This window comes from Hemitrygon akajei, unplaced genomic scaffold, assembly GCF_048418815.1.
Source record: "Hemitrygon akajei unplaced genomic scaffold, sHemAka1.3 Scf000158, whole genome shotgun sequence".
Lineage (NCBI taxonomy): Eukaryota > Metazoa > Chordata > Chondrichthyes > Myliobatiformes > Dasyatidae > Hemitrygon > Hemitrygon akajei.
The window spans coordinates 878045-901171 of record NW_027332044.1 but is presented as its reverse complement, the minus strand read 5'-3'; the positions used below and the strand labels follow the sequence as shown (position 1 = coordinate 901171).

Genomic DNA, 23127 nt, shown 5'->3' with positions numbered 1-23127 from the left:
CCCCAGTGTTCGTTCGGCAGTAGACAAGATCATTTGTCATAGTTTTTGGATTTTGGTGACATTTAAAGTGCCTAGGACTTCAAGCTGCTTATTTATATACGTGCGTGCGTGCGTGCGTGATGACCTCCTTGCAGGTGAAGTTGGCACAGACTCTGGAGGTCTCCATGCCTTCCACATCTTACAAGAGGAGCATTCAACTCTCCTGTCAAACATTGTTACTGTCGTGACTGTGCGATTATAAAGAAAAAAAAAACGACAATTCAACTAAAAAAAACAACCAATAATGTTGTGCCTTCTCTCACCCAAGACTTATTCTCCATGCAGATTCAAAAAGATAAGCCCTCTTACTTCCACTCAAATCCAATTTCCCGGCATTCTTTCCCTATTACTTTACCTCATCTCACTCACACACACACACACACACACACACACACACACACACACACACACACACACACACACACACACACACACACACACACACACACACACACACACAGATACAAACACTGAATGGAAATCCCTCCATATCGTCCCATCCAACACTGATACGTTCAGTCAGAGACTGAGTCTCGCTCCACACCGTCTCATCATACACTTCCGGGGTCAGACATGGAGTGCATTTTCCTCTACACCGTCATAACACACACTCCCGGGGTCAGACAAGTACTGAGCCTCCCTCCACACCGTCCCATCACATATTCACGGGGTCAGTCACAGAGTGAAGGCCCTACACACCGTCACATCACACATTCCCGGTATTCGACACTGAGTGATGTTCCCTTGACAAAAACGCAGCACACATTCCCAGGGTCAGACACAGAGTGAATCACCCTCCACACCGTCCCATCGCACACTCCTGAAGTTAGACATCGGGTGACGCTTTCTGTGGACCGTCCTATCGCAGACACCCTGGTTCATACACAAACTGAAGCTTACTCCCCCGGGTCCCTTCAGAAACTCCCATGTTCAGAAGCTCTTTCCCTTTCAACAATACCCAGAACTCCGATGTTCCAGTAGTCTTGAATTGTGTGTCGGCTCGGAGAACGTGCGTGTGTTTGTGTTCAGAGGATGTGCAGGGAACAGGAGAGAATTGGTGCGGAAATGGACATGGTGGTAAGGTAGCAGTCACTGGGATGAAATGTTTTCGAAACAAACGATCGGCCTGTTCACACAGAGCAGTGCAGAGGCTCAAAACCGAGAGATCGATATCCGGTGGAAGGGGACTGGGTGGTGTAACAACAGACGTCACCTCTCCCCCTCCTCCACATAATTCCATATAAACAGAGAGAGAGGGAGACGTGTACATGTGGGAGAGGGTCAATGGAACCGTGGAGGACCTGCAGGGGATGGAAGGGGTTAGGGAGACGGGGAGAGGAGTTGGGGAAGGAGAAGGTAACGGAGTCGGCACGGAGTGTAGGGGACGCAGGGGTGATGGACACAGTGTAGAAGAAGATGGCGGTGGCGGAAACGGGGAGGGCTGTGGAAAATCGTGAATGACGGTGACGAGGATGGTCGGCTGGGAAGGAGGGCTGACGACGAACAGGAGACTGAAAACACAATGAACCAGTAACACCTTCTTCCCCTCCACCAGCATATTCTTGAACGCATCAGCACCACTTCCACATTTTTGGGGCATTTATTAGCTTTTGTGCATTTGACATTAATCTTACATACTTGCGCCCAACTGATCCTTCAAAAGAAGAAATCTCAGGTGGTCTAAGTCACAGATAATTAAACAGACCATGAGTCCGGTAGAAAAGATGCGATACAGGTGGACAGGACATTTGACACGCTGGCCTTCATCAGTCAGGACACTGAGAACGGGGGTCGGAGGTCACGTTGCAGTTGCAGATGACGTCGGTCAGGCCGCACTTGGAGTATGGAGTTCAGTTGTGCTTGCCTTGCTCTAAGAAAAATCTCAACGAACTGGAAAGATTGCAGAGGGAGATTTCCGAGGATGCTGCCGGGACAGGAGGGACTGAGTTATGGAGCGAGTTTGGGAATTCTGAGACTTTTTTCGGTGACCTTACAGAGGTGTAGAAAACCACGAGGGACACAGATCAGCCGAATACGTGCACTCTATTTCCCCATGACTGGGGTAACGAGAACATTAACGCACATGATTGAGGTGAGAGTAGCTAAAGACAGAAGCGGGGTGCGAGTTGGGTTAGATAAAAGCGACACAGTAGGATGAGGAGAGTGGGTAGAGACAGAATCTCTAATCGAGGGGAGAGAGTGGAGCTATGGAGCTCTTTTGGGAACTGATCCAGGTTGTGGGAAAGAATGAGCTAGTGGAAGTGAAAGCTAATCGAGGGAGAAACCGGGAACAGAAGGGGGAATTGGGGGCGAGGGAAGCAAGAAACCAGGCTGAGGAAAACGGGGATGAAACAGAGGAGGCGGGAGTGGAGAAGGATGAGGGAGAGACATTAGAGGGACGAGTGTACAGAGATGGTAAGATGGTGAGTAAGACTGTGATAGAAGGAAAGAGGAGAATAGGGTAAGGGTGACTGGCAGCGGAGCGGAGGGGTTAATGTGAGTGGTTAAGAGAAATGGAGGAGAAAGAGGGTTTTATCATTGTATTCAAGTCGGTCCCAGTGGTTGGTGACAGAGATCCTGGATCTTTTCAGAAATAACTGGGCACGAAGGTGCAGACTTCTCACAGATGAAGCGCGTGCGAACCTCATCGCAAGGTTTACTCTCACTCTGCCATGTACATACACCACACTCGGGGTCTCCACCGGTCAGCCGGAACATGACATTCGAAGCCACTTTCCTGTCAAAGAGTGGTAAACAATGTCAACACACCTCCAGCAATCAGTCCCCCAAACCACTGATATCCTCCCTCGACATTGACCTGTGGCACCCCAACATCTCCCACAACCCCACTGTCCCAGCACAGCCCTGTGTCAGTCTCCAGAATATCCCACTGACCCACTCTCTCCCTGCAGCCCAGTGTCAGTCACCAAAGTAATCCCTTGCCCGCTCTAACAGCAGATCGGTGTCAGAGACCAGAATTATAACAGGACCCAACATTCTCCTCACAGGCCCGTGTCAGTCCCCAAATTATTCCCACAGCGCCAGTGTCTTCCAAGGCCCCATGTCAGTCCTCAAAATGCTCCCACTTCTTTACTGTCTCCCCACGGGCCTGTGTTCTCTGCCTAAGTGCTCACACTCACCAATCCCATCCCACAGATCAGTGTCAGTCCAAACTACACTCACCGCCTGACTCTCTCCCCACAGCCCCGTGCCGGACCCCCAAATAATCCCACTGCTCAACCCTCTTCTCAGAGACCTGTGTCAGTCACCAAGACACCTCCCGTTTCTCATGCTCTCCCCACGGACGTGTCTCAGTCCCCAGAGTACTCCCATTGAACCATGCTCTCCCCACAGATCTGTGTCTGTCCCCACAGTACACCCCTCCCTCATTCTCCGCTCACAGACAGGTGCCAGGCCCCAAAGTGTTCCCACTGCCTCACTCTCTCCCGCAACCTGGGTCAGTTCCCAAAAGAGCTCTATAGTTCCACTCTCTCCCCACGGACACGTGCTGGTCCCCAAAATAATCCCAATGCTTAGCCTTCCCATAAAGACCTGTGTCAACCACCGAAAGACAGCCACATCCCACTCTCTTCCCACAGCCCATGTCAGTTCCCACATTTGGAGAAGGAAGTCTGAGGATCAGAAAGGATTTTTTTCTTCTTCTCACTGCAGTTAAGAGAGGCGGGACTGCGCAGGCCTGTGACGTTGGGCAGCGAAGCGGGGAAGATTTAAAAGGAACACAGCCTTATACAGCGGACAGCGGAGTGAGCCGGGAGCAGAGTAAAGGGCTCTTAAGGGATTTGGCGTACCAGGCTTAGGTGGAAACGGGCGAAGCAAGGTAGGTTTTGTTTTAATTTTTCCTTTTATTTGAGGAAAGGGGGAATTATGAGTGTGAGGGCAGTTTGTTGTCCTCGGTGTCTGATTGGGAGGTCCTGGAGACTCGTAGCCTGCCGGACGTCCGCATCTGCGTCGGGTGCGCCGAGTTGTAGCTCCTAAGGGACCGTGTTAGGGAACAGAAGCTGCAGCTCGATTACCTTCGTCTGGTCAGGAAGAGTGAGGAGATGATAGAGATGAGTTACCGGCAGGTGGGCACACCAGGGCCACAGGAGGCCGAAGGTGCGTCAAGGTTAGGAGAGGGAAGGGGAAGAGTCAGGTAGTAGAGAGTACACCAGTGGCTGTACCCCTTGAAAATAAGTACTTCTGATTGAGTACTGTTGGGGGGGGGGGGGTGGGGACAACTTACCTGGGAGAAACGACAGGTGCCGTGCCACTGGCATAGAGTCCGGCCTGTAGCTCAGAAGCGTAGGGAAAGGAAGAGGAAGGTAGTAGTAATAGGGGACTCGATACTTAGGGGGTCAGACAGGCGATTCTGTGGGCCCAGTCAGGAGACCCGGATGGTAGTTTGCCTCCCTGGTGCCAGGGTCCGGGATGTTACTGATCGCGTCCAAGATATCCTGAAGTGGGAGGGAAAGCTGCCAAAGGTCGTGGTACATATCGGTACCAATGACATAGGTAGGGAAAGGGAAGTGGTCCTGAAAGGAGAATATAGGGAGTTAGGAAGTAAGTTGTGAAGAAGGACCGCAATGGTAGTAATCTCGGGATTACTGCCTGTGCCTCGCGACAGTGACAGTAGGAATGGAATGAGATGGAGGATAAATGCGTGGCTGAGGGATTGAAGCGGGGGTAGTGATTCAAGTTTCTGGGATCTCCATTAGGGCAAGTGTGACCCGTACAAAAAGTATGGGTTACTCTTGAATCCTAAGGGGACAAATATCCAGGCGGGGAGATTTGCTAAGGCTACGGGGGAGACTTTAAAATAGAACGGTTGGGGTGTGAATCAATCTGAAGAAACTGGGAGAGGGCAGGTTATTTCACAAATAGAAAAAAAGCTAGTAGACAGTGTCAGAGGGAGGATAAGCAGGTGATGGAGAAGAGGAGCGCTCAGACCGAGGATGTAGGAGAGAAGGAAGAAAAAGATAATAAAGTTGTTTGTACCGTTAGGGATAAACATAGAGGAAGAGGTGGAGAGTTTTTTCAATGTATCTATTTTAATGCTAGGAGCATTGTAAGAAATGTGGATGAGAGAGCATGGATTGATACCTGGAAATATGATGTTTTAGCAATTAGTGAATCATGGTTGCAGGAGGGGTGTGATTGGCAACTAAGTATTCGTTGATTCCTATGATGAAGAGATGCAATGGGACATCTTCCTCGACTGCGCAATCTCACCTCTGAACGCACGAGAACTAACTCCATATTTTTCTATCAGGTCTGATAGAACCGGGGGGGCAAGAGGGGGTGTCTTACATTATTTGTCAGAGAAAATATTACAGCAGTGGTAATACAGGATAGATTAGAGGGCTCGTTTAGGGAGGCTATTTCGTGCGAATTGAGGAATGTGAAAGGTGTAGTAAAAATTCTAGACCAGCTAATGGGGAGCGAGAATTGGAGGAGCAAATTTGTAAGGAGATAGCAGATATTTGTAGTAAGCACAAGGTTGAGATTGTGGGAGATTTTAATTTTCCGTACATGGACTGGGAAGCCAATTCTGTAAAAGTGCTGGATGGTTTGGTGTTTGTAGAATCTATGCAGTGTAGTTTTTTTGCAGCAATGCATAGAGGTACCAACTAGAAAAAGGGCAGTGCTGGATCTCCTGTTAGGGAGTGAGATAGGTCAGGTGATGGAGGTATGATTTGGGTTCCATTTGTCATTTAAACAAATGGATAGGCATATGGATAGGAAAGGAATGGAGGGTTATGGGCTGAGTGCAGTTAGAGGGGACTAGGTGAGAGTGAGCGTTCGTCACGGACTAGAAGGGCCGAGATGGCCTGTTTCCGTGCTGTAATTGTTATGTAGTTATATGGTTCTATTAATTTTACTGCACACTCTGTACCAACAGCCCTCGTCGATCCTCAAACAAATCCAATTGCCCATTCACTCACCGCAGAACTTTCTCTATCTCCAAAAGTCCCCGTTTTCCCAGTCTCTCCCCACAGCCCTTGTCAGTCCGCAAACTCATACCAATGTCCACTCCCTTTAGCAAACCGTGTCTGACCACAAACTAATCTCACTACTCACAACCTTCTCGCAGCCTGTGTCAGTCCCCAAAATAAATGCACTGCCCACTCGCTTCTGGCAGCCTGTATCAATCCGACGACCCACTTTCATATCAGAAACTTGCACAATCCCAAATCTCACCCGTCTTTGCATTCGCCAATCCAGTGTGAAATGCCTTCGTCGCGGATAGCTTTGGCAACAAAATTCTGTGAAATTAAATTGCTATCATCAATGATTGAATTCCAAAGATATTTACGTTGCGTCCCTTTATGAATGAACCCGGGAGAGTGTGAAGGGATGTTGTTGAACGAGCTTAATACTGTGACTCACCACGCGAGAATGTGAATGGCACGGTGTGGAAGGAGCCTCACTCTGTGTCTGAACCGGGGAGTGTATGATGTGACGGTGTGGAAGGAGCCTCACTCTGTGTCTGAACACGGGACTGTATGATGTGACGGTGTGGAGTGAGCCTCACTATGTGTCTGACCCCGGACATGTGTGATGGAACGGTGTGGAAGGAGATTCACTCAGTTTCTGACAGCAGGAGTCTGTGCTGGGACGAGAAGGAGGGAGCATCACTCTGTGTCTGAGCCCGGAAGTATGAGGTCAAACTGTGTGGAGGGAGATTCCCTCTGGTGTGGATATATCTTCCGTCCATCTGACACGTACCTCTTCTTCTGCTGAATTTATCTCAAGAAGTTTAGAATCAGATTTCGAACAATTCTGCTTCGCTTCATCGTAGGAAGTGCTAACCGTGGATATAAAATAACACGGGCCTTCATTTCTGATCCAGTTCTGGGAAAACGCTTGCGCTGGAAATTGGTAAAAAAGAACAGTGAATCTCACTACGTACCGTCCATTAAATCCATTGCGTGTCAGACAGCGAAAGAGGATCCATCCTCACCGACCCATCACACACACCTGGTCAAGTACAGAATGAAACACACACCTCACCGGTCCCTTGACAAACTGGCTCTGGAACTTCCAAACAAGTCGCCGTAAATCCGCCGGGAGACAGACACCGACCCAACACACACTCCCGGGGTCAGACACAAAGTAAAGCTCACTCCACACCGTCCCATCACATACTCCCGTGGTCAGAAACAGAGTGAATCTTCCTCCACACCGACCCATCACACACTCCCGGGGTCAGACACAGAGTGAATCTCCCTCCACGCCGTCCCATCACAAACTCCCGGGGTCAGACACAGAGTGAATCTCCCTCCACACCATCCCATCACACACTCCCGGGGTCAGACACAGAGTGAGAGTCCCTCGAAACTGCCCCATTATATGTTCTCGGGGTCAAATACAAACTACCCTCACACTGTTCTCTCACGCATTCCCGTCGTCAGAATCAAACTAAAGCTCGTTCACACCGTCCCGTCACACTCTCCTGCTGTCAGACTCAAATTGAAACTCTCGCCACGGCACCCAATTACACATTCGCGGGACCCGTCACCAGGTGTAGCTTCCTCAACTCCGCCCCATCACTAACTTCAGGAGTCAGTTAAAAGCTCCTTTTCGCCATACAATCACAGAGATCCTGAGGGACAGACACAAATAGAATTTCAATCCATACCGTCCCGTCACACATTCCCGGGGTGAGACATGAATTAGCTCCCTCCGAAATTTCCAATCACGCAACCCCTTGCCAGACACTGAGGGACTCTCCTTTAGCATTGCCCCATTACAGAATCCAGGAGTAAACATAGAGTGGAACTCCCTTATACTATTACATCATGCTCATTCCCGGGGTCAGACACAGAGTGAAGCTCTCTCTCGCTCGACGGCCCCAACACACACTCATGGGTTCAGTCTGCACGCTGCTCACTGTCAAATCACACGCTCTTCCAAATCTTCTTCCACACCGACCCTTCACACACTCTGAGGTTCAGACAGAGAGTGAAACTCCCTCCACACCTTCCTACCACACACTCCCAGATTCAGATACAGAGTGAATCTCCCTCCACACCGTCCCAGCACACACTCCCAGATTCAGACACAGAGTGAATCTCCCTCCGCACCGTCCCATCCCACACTCCCGGGGTCAGACACAGAATGAATCTTTCTCCGCACCGTCCCATCACACAATCCCAGGTTCAGACATAGAATAAATCTCTCTCCGCACCGTCCCATCGCACACTCCCGAGATCAGATTAGCAAAGAAACTACCTCATCACCGTCCCATCACAGGCACCCGGAGTCAGTTATAGAGTGAAGGTCCCTGCAGGCCATTCAATCACACACATTCCTGACGGGTCAGACTACAAATTTGGGTTCCATCCACAATGTCACGTCACACACTCTCGGGGACAGACGAAGAATGAGGCTCTTGTCTCACGGACTCATTATACTCTCCCAGTGTCAGACACAGACTGATTCTCCTTCCATACTGTCCCAACACACACGATCGGTGTCAGCCTCAGACTGAATCTTTCACTCCACCAGACTGTCAAACACTCCTTGGGTCAAACATGGAATGAAGATCACTTCATGCTCTTCCTTCACACAGTCCTGCAGATAAACACAGAGTGAGCCTCCCTCCACATTTCCCCAACACATCCTCCCCATTGTCAGATAGGAATTGAAACACTCTCTGCACCATCCCGATGCACACTCCCGTGGTCAGATAGGAAATGAAAAACTCTCTGCACAATCCCGATGCACACTCCCGTGGTCTGATAGGAAATGAAATACTCTCTGCTCCATCCCGATGCACACTCCCGTGGTCAGATAGGAAATTAAATACTCTCTGCATCATCCCGATGCACACTCCCGTGGTCAGATAGGAAATGAAACACTCTCTGCACCATCCCGATGCACACTCCCGTGGTCAGATAGGAAATGAAATACTCTCTGCACCATCCCGATGCATACTCCCCTGGTCAGATAGGAAATGAAACACTCTCTGCTCCATCCCGATGCACACTCCCGTGGTCAGATAGGAAATTAAATACTCTCTGCATCATCCCGATGCACACTCCCGTGGTCAGATAGGAAATGAAATACGCTCTGCATCATCCCGATGCACACTGCCGTGGTCAGATAGGAAGTGAGACACTCTCTGCACCATCCCGATGCACACTCCCGTGGTCAGATAGGAAATGATACACTCTCTGCACCATCCCGATACACACTCCCGTGGTCAGATAGGAAATGAAATACTCTCTGCACCATCCCGATGCACACTCCCGTGGTCAGATAGGAAATGAAATACTCTCTGCACCATCCCGATGCATACGCCCCTGGTCAGATAGGAAATGAAACACTCTGTGCACCATCCCGATGCACACTCCCGTGGTCAGATAGGAAATTAAATACTCTCTGCATAATCCCGATACACACTCCCGTGGTCAGATAGGAAATGAAACACTCTCTGCACCATCCCGATACACACTCCCGTGGTCTGATAGGAAATGAAACACTCTCTGCACCATCCCGATGCACATTCCCCTGGTCTGATAGGAAATGATACACTCTCTGCATCATTCCGATGCACACTCCCGAGGTCAGATAGGAAATGAAACACTCTCTGCACCATCCCGATGCACACTCCCGTGGTCAGATAGGAAATGAAACACTCTCTGCACCATCCCGATGCACACTCCCGTGGTCAGATAGGAAACGAAACACTCTCTGCACCATCCCGATGCACACTCCCGTGGTCAGATAGGAAATGAAATATTCTATGCACCATGCCGATGCACACTCTCGTGGTCAGATAGGAAATGAAACACTCTCTGCACCATCCCGATGCACACTCCCGTGGTCTGATAGGAAATGAAATATTCTATGCACCATGCCGATGCACACTCTCGTGGTCAGATAGGAAATGAAACACTCTCTGCACCATCCCGATGCACACTCCCGTGGTCTGATAGGAAAAGAAACACTCTCTGCACCATCCCGATGCACACTCCCGTGGTCAGATAGGAAATGAAACACTCTCTGCACCATCCGGATGCACACTCCCGTGGTCAGATAGGAAATTAAATGCTCTCTGCACCATCCCGATGCACACTCCCGTGGCCAGATAGGAAATGAAATACTCTCTGCATCATCCCGATGCACACTCCCGTGGTCAGATAGGAAATGAAACTCTCTCTGCACCATCCCGATGCACACTCCCGTGGTCAGATAGGAAATGAAATACTCTCTGCACCATCCCGATGCACACTCCCGTGGTCTGATAGGAAATGAAACACTCTCTGCACCATCGCGATGCACACTCCCGTGGTCAGATAGGAAATGAAATACTCTCTGCACCATCCCGATACACACTCCCGTGGCCAGATAGGAAATGAAATACTCTCTGCATCATCCCGATGCACACTCCCGTGGTCAGGTAGGAAATGGAGCACTCTCTGCACCATCCCGATGCACACTCCCGTGGTCTGATAGGAAATGAAACACACTCTGCACCATCCCGATGCACACTCCCGTGGTCAGATAGGAAATTAAATACTCTCTGCACCACCCCGATGCACACTCCCGTGGTCAGATAGGAAATGAAACACTCTCTGCACCATCCCGATGCACACTCCCGTGGTCAGATAGGAAATGAAACACTCTCTGCACCATCCCAATGCACACTCCGGTGGTCAGATAGGAGATTAAATACTCTCTGCACCATCCCGATGCACACTCCCGTGGTCTGATAGGAAATGAAGCACACTCTGCACCATCCCGATGCACACTCCCGTGGTCAGATAGGAAATTAAATACTCTCTGCTCCATCCCGATGCACACTCCCGTGGTCAGATAGGAAAATGAAACTCTCTCTGCACCATCCCGATGCACACTCCCGTGGTCTGATAGGAAATGAAACACTCTCTGCACCATCCCGATGCACACTCCCGTGGTCAGATAGGAAATGAAACACTCTCTGCACCATCCCGATGCATACATCCGTGGTCAGATAGGAAATGAAATACTCTCTGCACCATCCAGATGCACACTCCCGTGGCCAGATAGGAAATAAAACACTCTCTGCACCATCCCGATGCATACTCCCGTGGTCAGATAGGAAATGAAATACTCTCTGCACCATCTTGATGCACACATCCGTGGTCAGATAGGAAATGAGACACTTTCTGCACCATTCCGATGAACACTCCCGTGGTCAGATAGGAAATGAAACACTCTCTGCACCATCCCGATGCACACTCCCGTGGTCAGATAGGAAATGAAACACTCTCTGCACCATACCGATGCACACTCCCGTGGTCAGTTAGGAAATGAAATACTCTCTGCACCATCCCGATGCACACTCCCGTGGCCAGATAGGAAATGAAATACTTTCTGCACCGTGCCGATGCACACTCCCGTGGTCAGATAGGAAATGCAATACTCTCTGCATCATCCCGATGCACACTCCCGTGGCCAGATAGGAAATGCAATACTCTCTGCATCATCCTGATGCACACTCCGGTGGCCAGATAGGAAATGAAATACTTTCTGCACCATCCCGATGCACATTCCCCTGGTCTGATAGGAAATGATACACTCTCTGCATCATTCCGATGCACACTCCCGAGGTCAGATAGGAAATGAAACACTCTCTGCACCATCCCGATGCACACTCCCTTGGTCAGATAGGAAATGAAACACTCTCTGCACCATCCCGATGCACACTCCCGTGGTCAGATAGGAAACGAAACACTCTCTGCACCATCCCGATGCACACTCCCGTGGTCAGATAGGAAATGAAATATTCTATGCACCATGCCGATGCACACTCTCGTGGTCAGATAGGAAATGAAACACTCTCTGCACCATCCCGATGCACACTTCCGTGGTCTGATAGGAAATGAAATATTCTATGCACCATGCCGATGCACACTCTCGTGGTCAGATAGGAAATGAAACACTCTCTGCACCATCCCGATGCACACTCCCGTGGTCAGATAGGAAATGAAATGCTCTCTGCACCATCCCGATGCACACTCCCGTGGCCAGATAGGAAATGAAATACTCTCTGCATCATCCCGATGCCCACTCCCGTGGTCAGATAGGAAATGAAACTCTCTCTGCACCATCCCGATGCACACTCCCGTGGTCAGATAGGAAATGAAATACTCTCTGCACCATCCCGATGCACACTCCCGTGGTCTGATAGGAAATGAAACACTCTCTGCACCATCCCGATGCACACTCCCGTGGTCAGATCGGAAATGAAATACTCTCTGCACCATCCCGATGCACACTCCCGTGGTCTGATAGGAAATGAAACACACTCTGCCCCATCCCGATGCACACTCCCGTGGTCAGATAGGAAATTAAATACTCTCTGCACCATCCCGATGCACACTCCTGTGGTCAGATAGGAAATTAAATACTCTCTGCTCCATCCCGATGCACACTCCCGTGGTCAGATAGGAAAATGAAACACTCTCTGCACCATCCCGATGCACACTCCCGTGGTCTGATAGGAAATGAAACACTCTCTGCACCATCCCGATGCATACATCCGTGGTCAGATAGGAAATGAAATACTCTCTGCACCATCCAGATGCACACTCCCGTGGCCAGATAGGAAATAAAACACTCTCTGCATCATCCCGATGCATACTCCCGTGGTCAGATAGGAAATGAAACTCTCTCTGCACCATACCGATGCACACTCCCGTGGTCAGATAGGAAATGAAATACTCTCTGCACCATCCCGATGCACACTCCCGTGGCCAGATAGGAAATGAAATACTTTCTGCACCGTGCCGATGCACACTCCCGTGGTCAGATAGGAAATGCAATACTCTCTGCATCATCCCGATGCACACTCCCGTGGCCAGATAGGAAATGAAATACTCTCTGCATCATCCCGATGCACACTCCCGTGGCCAGATAGGAAATGAAATACTCTCTGCATCATCCTGATGCACACTCCGGTGGCCAGATAGGAAATGAAATACTTTCTGCACCATGCCGATGCATACTCCCGTGGTCTGATAGGAAATGAAACACTCTCTGCACCATCCCGATGCACACTCCCGTGGTCAGACACAGTATGATGCTCCTTCCACCCGGTGACTTCAAATTACACAGGGGTCAGAAAACGAGTGAAGCTCCCCCCACACCATCCCATCACACACTCCCGGGGTCAGACACAGAGTGAATCTCCCTCCACACCTTCTCATCACACGTTCCCGAGCCTAACAGAGTCTAAATCTCCCTCCTTACGCTCTCCTTATTTCACATACCTGCTGGCTAGTCACAGAGTGAAGCTCATTCTCAACACAAAGTGAGGTTCCGACAACGCTCTCCACACTGACGGGTTCAGAATCGCTCCACAACATCCAATCACACAATCCGGTGTCACATAGAATGAATGTCCCTCTGCACTGTCCTCTCACACAGTCCCGGAGTCATACACAGATCCTCTCTCTCTAGCATCCCATGACGCACACCGGGAATCTGGCACAGAGTAATGCTCCCTCCACACCATCTCATCGCACACTCCCGGGGCCAGAGACACAGTGAATCTCCCTCCACTCTGTCCCATCGCACATTTCCGGATTCAGACACAGAGGGATGCTCCGTCCGTTCCGTCCCATTCCTCACTCTGGGATTCGGACACAGACAGAAGCTGTCTCTCCACGATCCCATCACACACTGTCGGAATTATACAGAGAGTGAGGCCCCCGCAGTACTGTCCCGTCACACACTCATGGATTCAAATGAACTCTGTTTCCATGGTGCCATAACACACTTCAGGGGTCAGACATGGGGTGAACCGCTCTAGGCAATGTCCCAACACACGATCCCGCGGTTAGACACAGAGTGAAGGTGGATCCATACTGTCCCATCCTACATTTCTGGAGTGATACAAAGAATGAAGCTACAATGCTCCGTCTCACAATCCCGCGGTCAGACACAGAGTGAATCCACCTCCACAACGTCTCGTCAGACTCTCCTGGATTCAGTGATAGAGTGAAACTTCCTCCACGCAGCCCCATCACACACTCACCGGGTCAAACACAGAGTGAATCACCCTCCATAACATCTCTTCACACACTCCCGATGTCAAGCACAGAGTGACGCTTCCTCTCTCCATGCCTGCCCTGTGATGAGGAGCGGGTGAAAGAGGGGGATGATGTCTCACCTCTTCTGCTGGTCAACAATTCACAGATTCGAGCCTTGGTTTCGTTGAGAGATCTGTACTTCGTTTCCATCTGAGTAAACTGGTGACGGAGATCACTGTGCATTCCTTCAAGATCGGACAGATTAGAGTTGAGCGCAGAAAGCTTGGATTGAAGGGTTGAGTTTAACTCAGGGTAGTTTCGGTCGGTGGTGATCTTAGACTGACGAATCTGTGATACTGAGAGACATGGTAAAGGATGTTTACACGTGAGTCAGCGTCACGCTACCGAACGGGTCACAGAGAGTGCTGTGTCAGTGTCACGGTGAAGGGTGTCACAGTGAAGGATGGTGGCAGAGTGAGAGGCGTCGGCGCCGCATTGAGAGGCGTTTCTGTGTCACGCTGAGGGGTATATCAATGTCCAGTGGTGTCACGATGGTAGAGTATATGTGTCTGTTCTTGTCTGGTTTTGTCTCTGTCACGGTGAGAGACATGTCGTGGCCACGGTGTGTATGAGAGGGTCACGCTGAGCTGTGTGACGGTGTCACGGAGAGTACTATGTTGGAGTCAGTGTGAATTTAGGAGTCGGTATCACGTTCAGGGGTTTTCCCATGTCAGGGTGAGGTGCGGGAAATTTCCTCGGTGAGCGGTGCCTCGGTGTTATTTTGAGGGGTGATACTGTCTTGCTAAAGGGTGTTACAGTGACGCGTGAGTCTTTGTCACGATGCGGTGCAGAGCGGTTCACGTTGAGGAGCGTGAAGTTGTCCCGGTATACGGCACCTCAGTGTCACGGTGAAGAGCGTGACGGTGTCATTCTGAAGAGTGTGTTTCTGGTCGCCTTGAGGAGTTTATCAATAACACGGTCAGGGGCATGTCGATGTTAGTGAGGGGTACGTTGCGGTCAGTGTGATTGCCATGTGTGTGTCCTTTTCGCGGTTAGCAGTGTAAATGTGTCTCGTTGAAGGTCGTGAACGTGCTGAAGCGACAGGATTGCTGAAGTTATGGTGAATGGCGTGTCGGTGTCAGGACAAGTCTTGATTTTGTTACGGTAGGGTCCGTGTTTTTATCACGGTTAGGTGTGTGTCGGTTTTACAGAACATAGAACATGGAATAGTTCAGCACAGTAAAGGCCCTTCGGCCCACAATGCTGTGCCGACCCTTACACCCTGCATCGCATATAACCGCCCATTTCAAATTCCTCCATATACCTGTCTAGTAGTCTATTAAATTTCACTAGTGTATTTTCCTCCACCACAGATTCAGGTAGTGCATACCCGGCTCCAAAATCGCTGTGAGTAAAAAACCTTCCTCTAATATCCCCTTTGAACTTCCTTCCCCTTACCTTAAAGCTATGTCCTCTTGTATTGAGCAGTGGTGCCTTGGGGATGGGGCGCTGGCTGTTCACTCTATCTATTCCTCTTAATTCTATACCTCTATCATCTCTCCTCACATCCTCCTTCTCTCCAAAGAGTAAAGCCCGAGCTCCATTAATCTCTGATCATAATGCATACTCTCAAAACCAGGCAGCATCAAGGTAAATCTCCTCTGTACAGTTACCTATGCACATACCTCCTATAGTGAGGCGACTAGATAGGACACAGTACTCCAATTGTGGCCTAACCAGAGTTTTATAGAGGCGCATCATTACCTCGCGACTCATAAACTCTATCCCCCGACTTTTTCCACTTTGGGAGTAAGAACAGGAAGGCAGATTATTATCTGAACGGTGTAGAGTTAGGTAAGGGAGAAATACAAAGAGATCTCGGAGTCCTAGTTCATCAGTCACTGAAGGTGAATGAGCAAGTGCAGCAGGTAGTGAAGAAGGCTAATAGAATGTTGGCCTTTATTACAAAGGGAATTGAGTACAAGAGCAAGGAAATCCTCTTGCATTTGTACAGAGCCCTGGTGAGACCACACCTGGAGTATTGTGTACAGTTTTGGTCTCCAGGGTTAAGGAAGGGCTTCCTGGTTTTAGAGGAAGTACAGCGTAGATTCACGAAGTTAATTCCTGGGATGTCTGGACTGTCTTACGCAGAGAGGTTAGAGAGACGGGGCTTGTACACGCTGGAATTAAGGAGATTGAGAGGGGATCTGATTGAAACATATAAGATTATTAAAGGATTGGACAAGATAGAGGAAGGAAAGATGTTCCAAATGCTGGGATTGTCCAGTACCAGAGGGCATGGTTTGAGAATAAGTGGTAGGTCATTTAGTACAGAGTTAAGGAAAAACTTCTTCTCCCAGAGAGTTGTGGGGGTCTGGAATGCACTGCCTCGGAAGGTAGTGGAGGCCAATTCTCTGGATGCTTTCAAGAAGGAGCTAGATAGGTATGTTATGGATAGGGGAATCAAGGGATATGGGGACAAGGCAGGAACCGGGTATTGATAGTAGTTGATCAGCCATGATCTCAAAATGGCGGTGCAGGCTCGAAGGGCCGAATGGTCTACTTCTGCACCTATTGTCTATTGTCTATTATGAAAGCTAACTCTCCATATGCTTTCTTAACTACCGTATCTACCTGTAAGGCAAATTTCATGGATCTGTGGAAATATCTGCTCCTCCACAGTAACAGGTATCCTGCCATTTACACTGTACTCTGCCTTAGAGCTTGTCCTTGCAAATTGTACGACCTCACACTTCTCCGTGGAACTCCATCTGATATTTCTCAGCCCACTTCTGCATCTTATCAGTGTCTCCCTGCAATCATTGACAATCCTCCACGTGATCCACTACACCACAAAAACTTCGTGTTGCTTGAAAACTTCCCAACGCAGACCTCTACCCCCACATCCAGGTCGTTAATAAAATTCAGGAAAAGTAGGGGTGCCGGAACCGATCCTTGTGGGACACCACTAGTCACAGCCCTCCAATCCGAATGTACTCCCTCTGCCACGACACTCTGTTTTCTGCAGGCAAGCCAATTCTGAATCCATATGGCCGAACTTCCCAGGAGCCCATGCCTTCTGTCTTTCTGAATAAGCCTACCGCGTGGAACCTTATCAAATGTAGGTTCCGGTAAGTTTTGTTTCGTTAGTTTAGAGTAGAGATAATACCAGGTAGGATGCTGGAATGCTCTTCTGCAGGATGGGGGAAGTCAGGGAGAACTCTGGTGTTCCCGACAACAACACCTGCAGGAAGTGCTTCCGGTTGCAGCTCCTAACAAACCGCGTTACGGAACTGGAGCAGGAGCTGGATTACCTTCGGATCATTCCCGAGAATGAGGAGTTTATAGATAGTCGTTTCAGGGAGGTAGTTACGGCAAAGAAGCAAGACACAGGTAATTGAGTTATCGTCAGGGGAGGGAAGGGGAAAGGGCAGACAGAGCAGGGATCCCCTGTGGCCATTCCCCTCAACAACATGGATACAGATTTAAATGTTGTTGGGAGGGATGACTTACCTGGGACAAGCTGCGGCTACCGGATCTCTGGCACTGAGTCTGGTTCTGCAGTGCAGAAGGGAGGGGTTAGATGAGGAGAGCGGTAGTGATAGGAGACTCGATAGTTGCATGTACACACAGGAGTTTCTGTAGTCGTGACAGAGACTCCCGGATGGTTTGTTGCCTCCCGTGTGCCAGGATCAGGGATGTCTCTGATCTTGTGCACAGCATTCTGAAGTGGGAGGGTGAGCAGCCAGATGTTATGGTTCTCGTCGGTACAAATGACGTAGGAAGAAAGAGTGAGGAGCTCCTGAAGATTGAGTATGGAGAGCTTGGTAGGAAGTTAAAAAGCAGGACCTCGAGAGTAGTGATCTCAAGATTGCTTCCTGTGCCACGTGCCAGTGAGGGTAAGTGTAAGATGATCTGGAGGATGAACACGTTGTTGAGGAACTGTTATAGGGGGTACGGTTTCAGATTTTTGGATCTTTGGGATCTCCTCTGAGCAGGTGGGACCTGTTCAAGAGAGACGGGTTACACTTGAACTACAGGGGGACCCATATCCTTGCAGGGAGGTTTGCTAGTGCAATTGCGGATGGTTTAAAATAGATTTGCAAGGGGATGGGAACCAGAGTGCCAGAGCAGACAGTGGAGCGTCGGTGAAAATATATGATGTTAAAAGTTCATGAGAAGTCAGAAACAGAAGAGCCGTGTGTGGTGGCAATAATCTTCTGCGATGTGCCTATTTAAAAGCGAGGAGTATTTTGAGGAAGGCAGACGACCTGAGGGCGTGGATTAACACATGGAATTATGACTTAATATCCATTAGTCAATCTTGTCTATAGGAGGGGCAGGACTAGCAGCTTCATGTTCCAGGGATACGAATTTTCAGAGTTGGTAGAGATAAAGTGTTGAAGGGTGTGTGTTGGAATTGCTAGTCAAGGAAAATTTTACAAGAGTGCTCAGGCAGATTACAGGGCTTGTCTACCGAGGTCATCTCGGTGGATCTGAGAAACAGGAATGGTATGACCACATTAATGGGATTGTATTTCAGAACACGCAATCGTCAGCGAGAATTGGAGCTGCAAAACTGCAGAGATAGCAGACAACTTCAGGAAACATAAAGTTGTGATAGTAAGATATTTTAATTTTCCACATATTGTTGGGGCTCCCATACTGACTGGTCAGATTTTGTAAAATGTGATCAGGAAAGTTTTCTAAATGAATATATAGAGGTACCAACTAGATAGGATGCAATAGTGGATTTCCTATAAGGCATATATGTCAAATGCAAGGCCCACGGGTCAAATCGGGCCCGCGGTGGAATTAGCTTTGGCCCGCGAGATAATATCTAATTACTATTAAAGCTGGCCCCAGTAATCGAAGCGCCTATGGCGTATGATATGGCTAATGCTGAGTTTATTCAGGTACCAGGTTTTCAAGGTTTTTAGTGTTTATTCGGCAGTCTTGCTCGGCAGTCTTCTTCATAAGAAACGGAATTTGTAAAGTGAAACACTTTGTAGTTATAGCAGAGACTGAGACACATGAGAGCAGGCTGAAAAAACGGAGGCAACGAAAGCTGCGTTCGCACGCGTCCGACTGATCCGGCCCGCATGAAGCTGCATTTTGCTCAATCCGGCCCGTGACCTAAAATGAGTTTGACACCCCTGCTTAAGGAAACGAGTTAGGACAAGTGACGGGAGTGTGTGTAGGGGAATTCTTCGGGTCCAGTGATCATAACACCATTATTTTCAACTTGGCCATGGATAAAGATGGATCAGGTCTTCGGGTTGATGTACTAAACTGGAAAAAGGGGAAATTTGAAGAAATGAGAAACGATCGAAAAAGACTGGAATGGAAATCTGATAAAGAAGAAGAGAGGGATGTATGAAAGTTATAGGCAACAAGAAGCAAATAAGGTGCTTGAGGAGTATACAATTGAGGGATAAAATTGGTCCTCTTGAAGAGCAGAGCATTCAGCTATGTATGGAACCAAAATAAATGGGGGAGATTTTAACTGATTTTTTTTTAGCATCTGTATTTACTAAGGAATTGCAAGGAGCCTCTGGAAATAAGGCAAACAAGTAGTGAGGACTCGGAACCTCAACAGTTAAAGAGGAGTATGGGCTTGCTGTCTTGAAGCAAATCAGAGTAGATAAATTCCCATGAGCAGACAGAGTATTCCCTTGGTCCTTGAAGGAGAGTAGTGTTTAAATTTCTGGGGCCCTGGCAGATATATTGAAAATGTTGGTATCGACGGGTGAGGTGCCGAAGGATTGGAGGGCACCTCATGTTGTTCCGTTGTTTAAAAAAAAACTGTAAATGTAATCCGGGAAATTATAGGCCGGCATGTGCGACGTCAGTAGTAGGTAACCAATTGGAAGGAGTACTAAGAGATATGATCTACAGACAGTAACTTATTAGGCAGAGTCAACATGGCTTTGTGCGTGGTAGGTCATGTTTAACCAATCTATTAAAGTTTTTCGAGGAGGTTACCAGGAAAGTAGATGAAGGGAAGGCAGAGGATGTTGTATACATGGACTTCAGTAAGGCCTTTGACATGGTCCCACAAGGGAGGTTAGTTAGGAAGATTCAGTCGCTAGGTATTTATGGTGAGGTAGTAAATTGGATTAGACATTGGCGCAATGGAAGAAGCCAGGGACTGGTAGTGGAGAATTGGTGCTCTGAGTGGAGACCTGTGACTAGTGGTGTGCCACAGGGATCAGTGCTGTGTCCATTGTTATTTGTCATCTATATTAATGATCTGGATGATAATGGGGTGAATTGGATCAGCAAATAATACAAAGATTGGAGGTGTAGTGGACAGTGAGGAAGATTTTGAAAGCTTGCAGAGGAAATTGGATCAGCTGGAAAAGTGGGATGACAAATGGAAGATGGAGTTTAATGCAGACAAGTGTGAGGTATTTCACTTTGAAAGGAAAAACCAAGGTTGAACATACAAGGTAAATGGTAGGACACTGAGAAGTGCAGTAGATCAGGGGGATCTGTGAATACAGATGAATAATTTCCTAAAAGTGGCGTCATAGGTAGATAGGGTCGTAAACAGAGCTTTTGGCACATTGACCTTTATAAATCAAAGGATTGAGAATAAGAGTTGGAATGTTATTGCAAGGTTTTATAAGACATTGATGAGGCCGAATTTGAGTGTTCCGTTTAGTTTTGGTCACCTAATTAGAGGAAGGATATTAATAAGGTTGAAAGAGTGCAGAGAAGGTTTACAGGGATGTTGCCGGGACTTGAGAAACTGAGTTACAGAGGAAGGTTGAATAGGTTAGGACTTTATTCCCTGAAGCGTGAAGAATGAGGGGAGATTTGATAGAGGTGTTTAAAATTATGATAGGTATAGATAGAGTGAATGCAAGCAAGCTTTTTTAAACTGAGTTTAAGGGAGAAAAAAAGAAACGAAGGACATGGGTTAAGGGTGAAGGGCTAAAAGTTTAAAGGGCACATTAGTGGCGGCTTCGTCACACAGAGAGCAGTGGGAGTGTGGAATGAGCCGCCATTTAATGTGGTGAATGCAGGCTTACTTTTATCATTTATGAAAAGCCTGGACTGGTACATGGATGAGAGGTCTATGGAGGGATATGGTCTAGCTGCAGGTCAGTGGGACTAGGCAGTAAAAATTGGTCAGAAGAGCGAAAGAGCCTGCTTCTGTGCTGTAATGTTCTATGGTTGGCAGTTGTGTGTCGGTATCACTTTGAGCGATGTGTTGGTGGGGGCTGTGTCGCGGTCACGGTGAATTATGTGTCGTAGTACTTATAAGTGGCCCGTCAGTACCACAGTGAGGGGTATCTTGGTATCACAGTGAAGGTGTTTCGGGTAATGTTGGTAATGTGTCACTGTTACAATAGCCATTCTTATTCTCTGCGGTTTGGTCGTTGCGACCGGTGTGAAACTCACCATGAATCCTCCAGCAGATACCCGTGATAATGAGGGTCGCTGTTAAAACGCAGATAAGCCATATGCTTGAGTCTGATCGGTCTCTCCGTTTGGGTCGTTCACTGTCCATGCCGTCTGTGGAAAAAAAAATCGTTTCGTGACTTTGTTAATCATCATTTTCCCTGATCTAATCCATCGCTGCTGGTTATAGATTATACTGTTCATTCCAGGCAGCGTCCCGGTGAAGTTCTTCTGCATTCTCTCCGAAGACCCCCACACTCTTCCCGTAACGAGGTAACAAGAAACTAGTTTGTGGACTCGGAAACTTGAGACTCTGTCCAAATTCCCGTCGCTCGTTTCCTCGGCTCTCCTCACCAGTCACAATGTGTGTATCCCAGCAGTGTACACCCAAGTCCCAAATCCCGTCGCTCGTTTCCTCGGCTCTCCTCACCATTCACAATGTGTGTATCCCAGCAGTGTACACCCAAGTCCCAAATCCCGTCGCTCGTTTCCTCGGCTCTCCTCACCATTCACAATGTGTGTATCCCAGCAGTGTACACCCAAGTCGCTCTCTCCGTCAGCCCTTCCCACCATTGACGGTCTGGGCCTTTCCCTTGGGCACTGAGGTTAAATGGCGCTTGGGCTTCAAATTACCAGCTATACCTCTGCAAGAAAATAGCCTCTCCTAATCCACTTATTGCCCAGGAATTTGGCCACAAGAATATTCTGCCCTGGCTGCGTAACCCCTTTCAGCTTCCTGACTTTCATGCCATTTCCTCTTTCCTACACGGTGGGTCTAACTACTTCCAATATGCCCTCCTTATCATCCCCTCAGCTTCCCGAATCAAGTTCCAGTTCCAGCTCCTTAACCCCGAGTGTTAGAAGCTGAATCCGGATGCACCTCTGACAGGTGAAGTCGTCAGGGACGCTGGAGGTCTCCCTGCCGTGCCACGTCCTGCAAGAGGAGCATTCAACGCTCCAGCCAGCCATTGCCTACTAGTCTAACTGTGCAATTCTGAAGATGGAAACAATAAATGAAACGAAAACAAATCTCTCAACAGTTTCCTGCTTTCTCTCACTCCAGACTTTCCTCCTCGAAGCACCAAAGCGGTAAATAATCGCCACGATGACACTGCCCACTCCAACAATGCCCTCTCCGCTTGCACCCGCCATATTTTTTATTTGCACTTGCTCATGAATCCCAGACCCGGCGGTTGCTATTTAAACGCTGATACTTCCGTGAATCGCTGCTATTTAATGGCCACTCACCGACACGTGTGAGTGACATTTACCTGACTCCTTCTCTTTGCTTGGAAACACCAAAATCACCTGTCTCCATCACTCAGACACAGGGGGGGGGGGGTCTCACTCCATGCCATCGAATCACACAGTTCCCCGGTGAATCTCCTTCCACATTTTCCCGTGACACGCTTCCGGGTACAGACACAGAGAGAAGCTCCTTCTTTCCCGTCCCGAACACCCACCCGTGGTCAGAGAAGAACTGACGCTCACTACAGGCAGCCCCATCACACACATCTGGAGTTAGACACTGAGTGAATCTCTCTCCACACAGTCGTGCCATGCACTGCCAGATGTCAACCACTGGGGGGTGCTCCAACCACACCGTCTCAACACAGGCTGTTCGGTTCAGTTGTTTTGTGAAGTCCATAACTTTCAC

The 23127-nt window shown here is 48.7% G+C and overlaps 1 protein-coding gene across 1 annotated transcript; it reads right to left on the bottom strand.

Annotated features, from left to right (window-relative positions):
• Positions 1–1786: 1786 nt before the first annotated feature.
• Positions 1787–22622, bottom strand: LOC140724075 (oxidized low-density lipoprotein receptor 1-like). Its single transcript, XM_073038560.1, has 6 exons — positions 22529–22622; positions 21471–21584; positions 14201–14416; positions 6766–6908; positions 6238–6302; positions 1787–2776 (listed from the first exon to the last, which is right to left on the bottom strand). Exons 1-6 carry the CDS (start codon positions 22620–22622, stop codon positions 2584–2586), a joined length of 825 nt encoding a protein of 274 aa, XP_072894661.1. The 3' UTR covers positions 1787–2583.
• Positions 22623–23127: the final 505 nt, after the last annotated feature.

What these genes read in the sequence shown, in the direction of transcription:
- LOC140724075 (XM_073038560.1), bottom strand. Translation starts at nt 22,622, where the DNA reads ATGGCGGGTGCAAGCGGAGAGGGCATTGTTGGAGTGGGCAGTGTCATC. An exon ending in TTCGAGGAGGAAAGTCTGGA is followed by an intron (nt 21,585 to 22,528) that starts GTGAGAGAAAGC and finishes TTTTTTCCACAG; the next exon opens with ACGGCATGGACAGTGAACGA. An exon ending in TAAATTCAGCAGAAGAAGAG is followed by an intron (nt 6,303 to 6,765) that starts GTACGTGTCAGA and finishes TTAATTTCACAG; the next exon opens with AATTTTGTTGCCAAAGCTAT.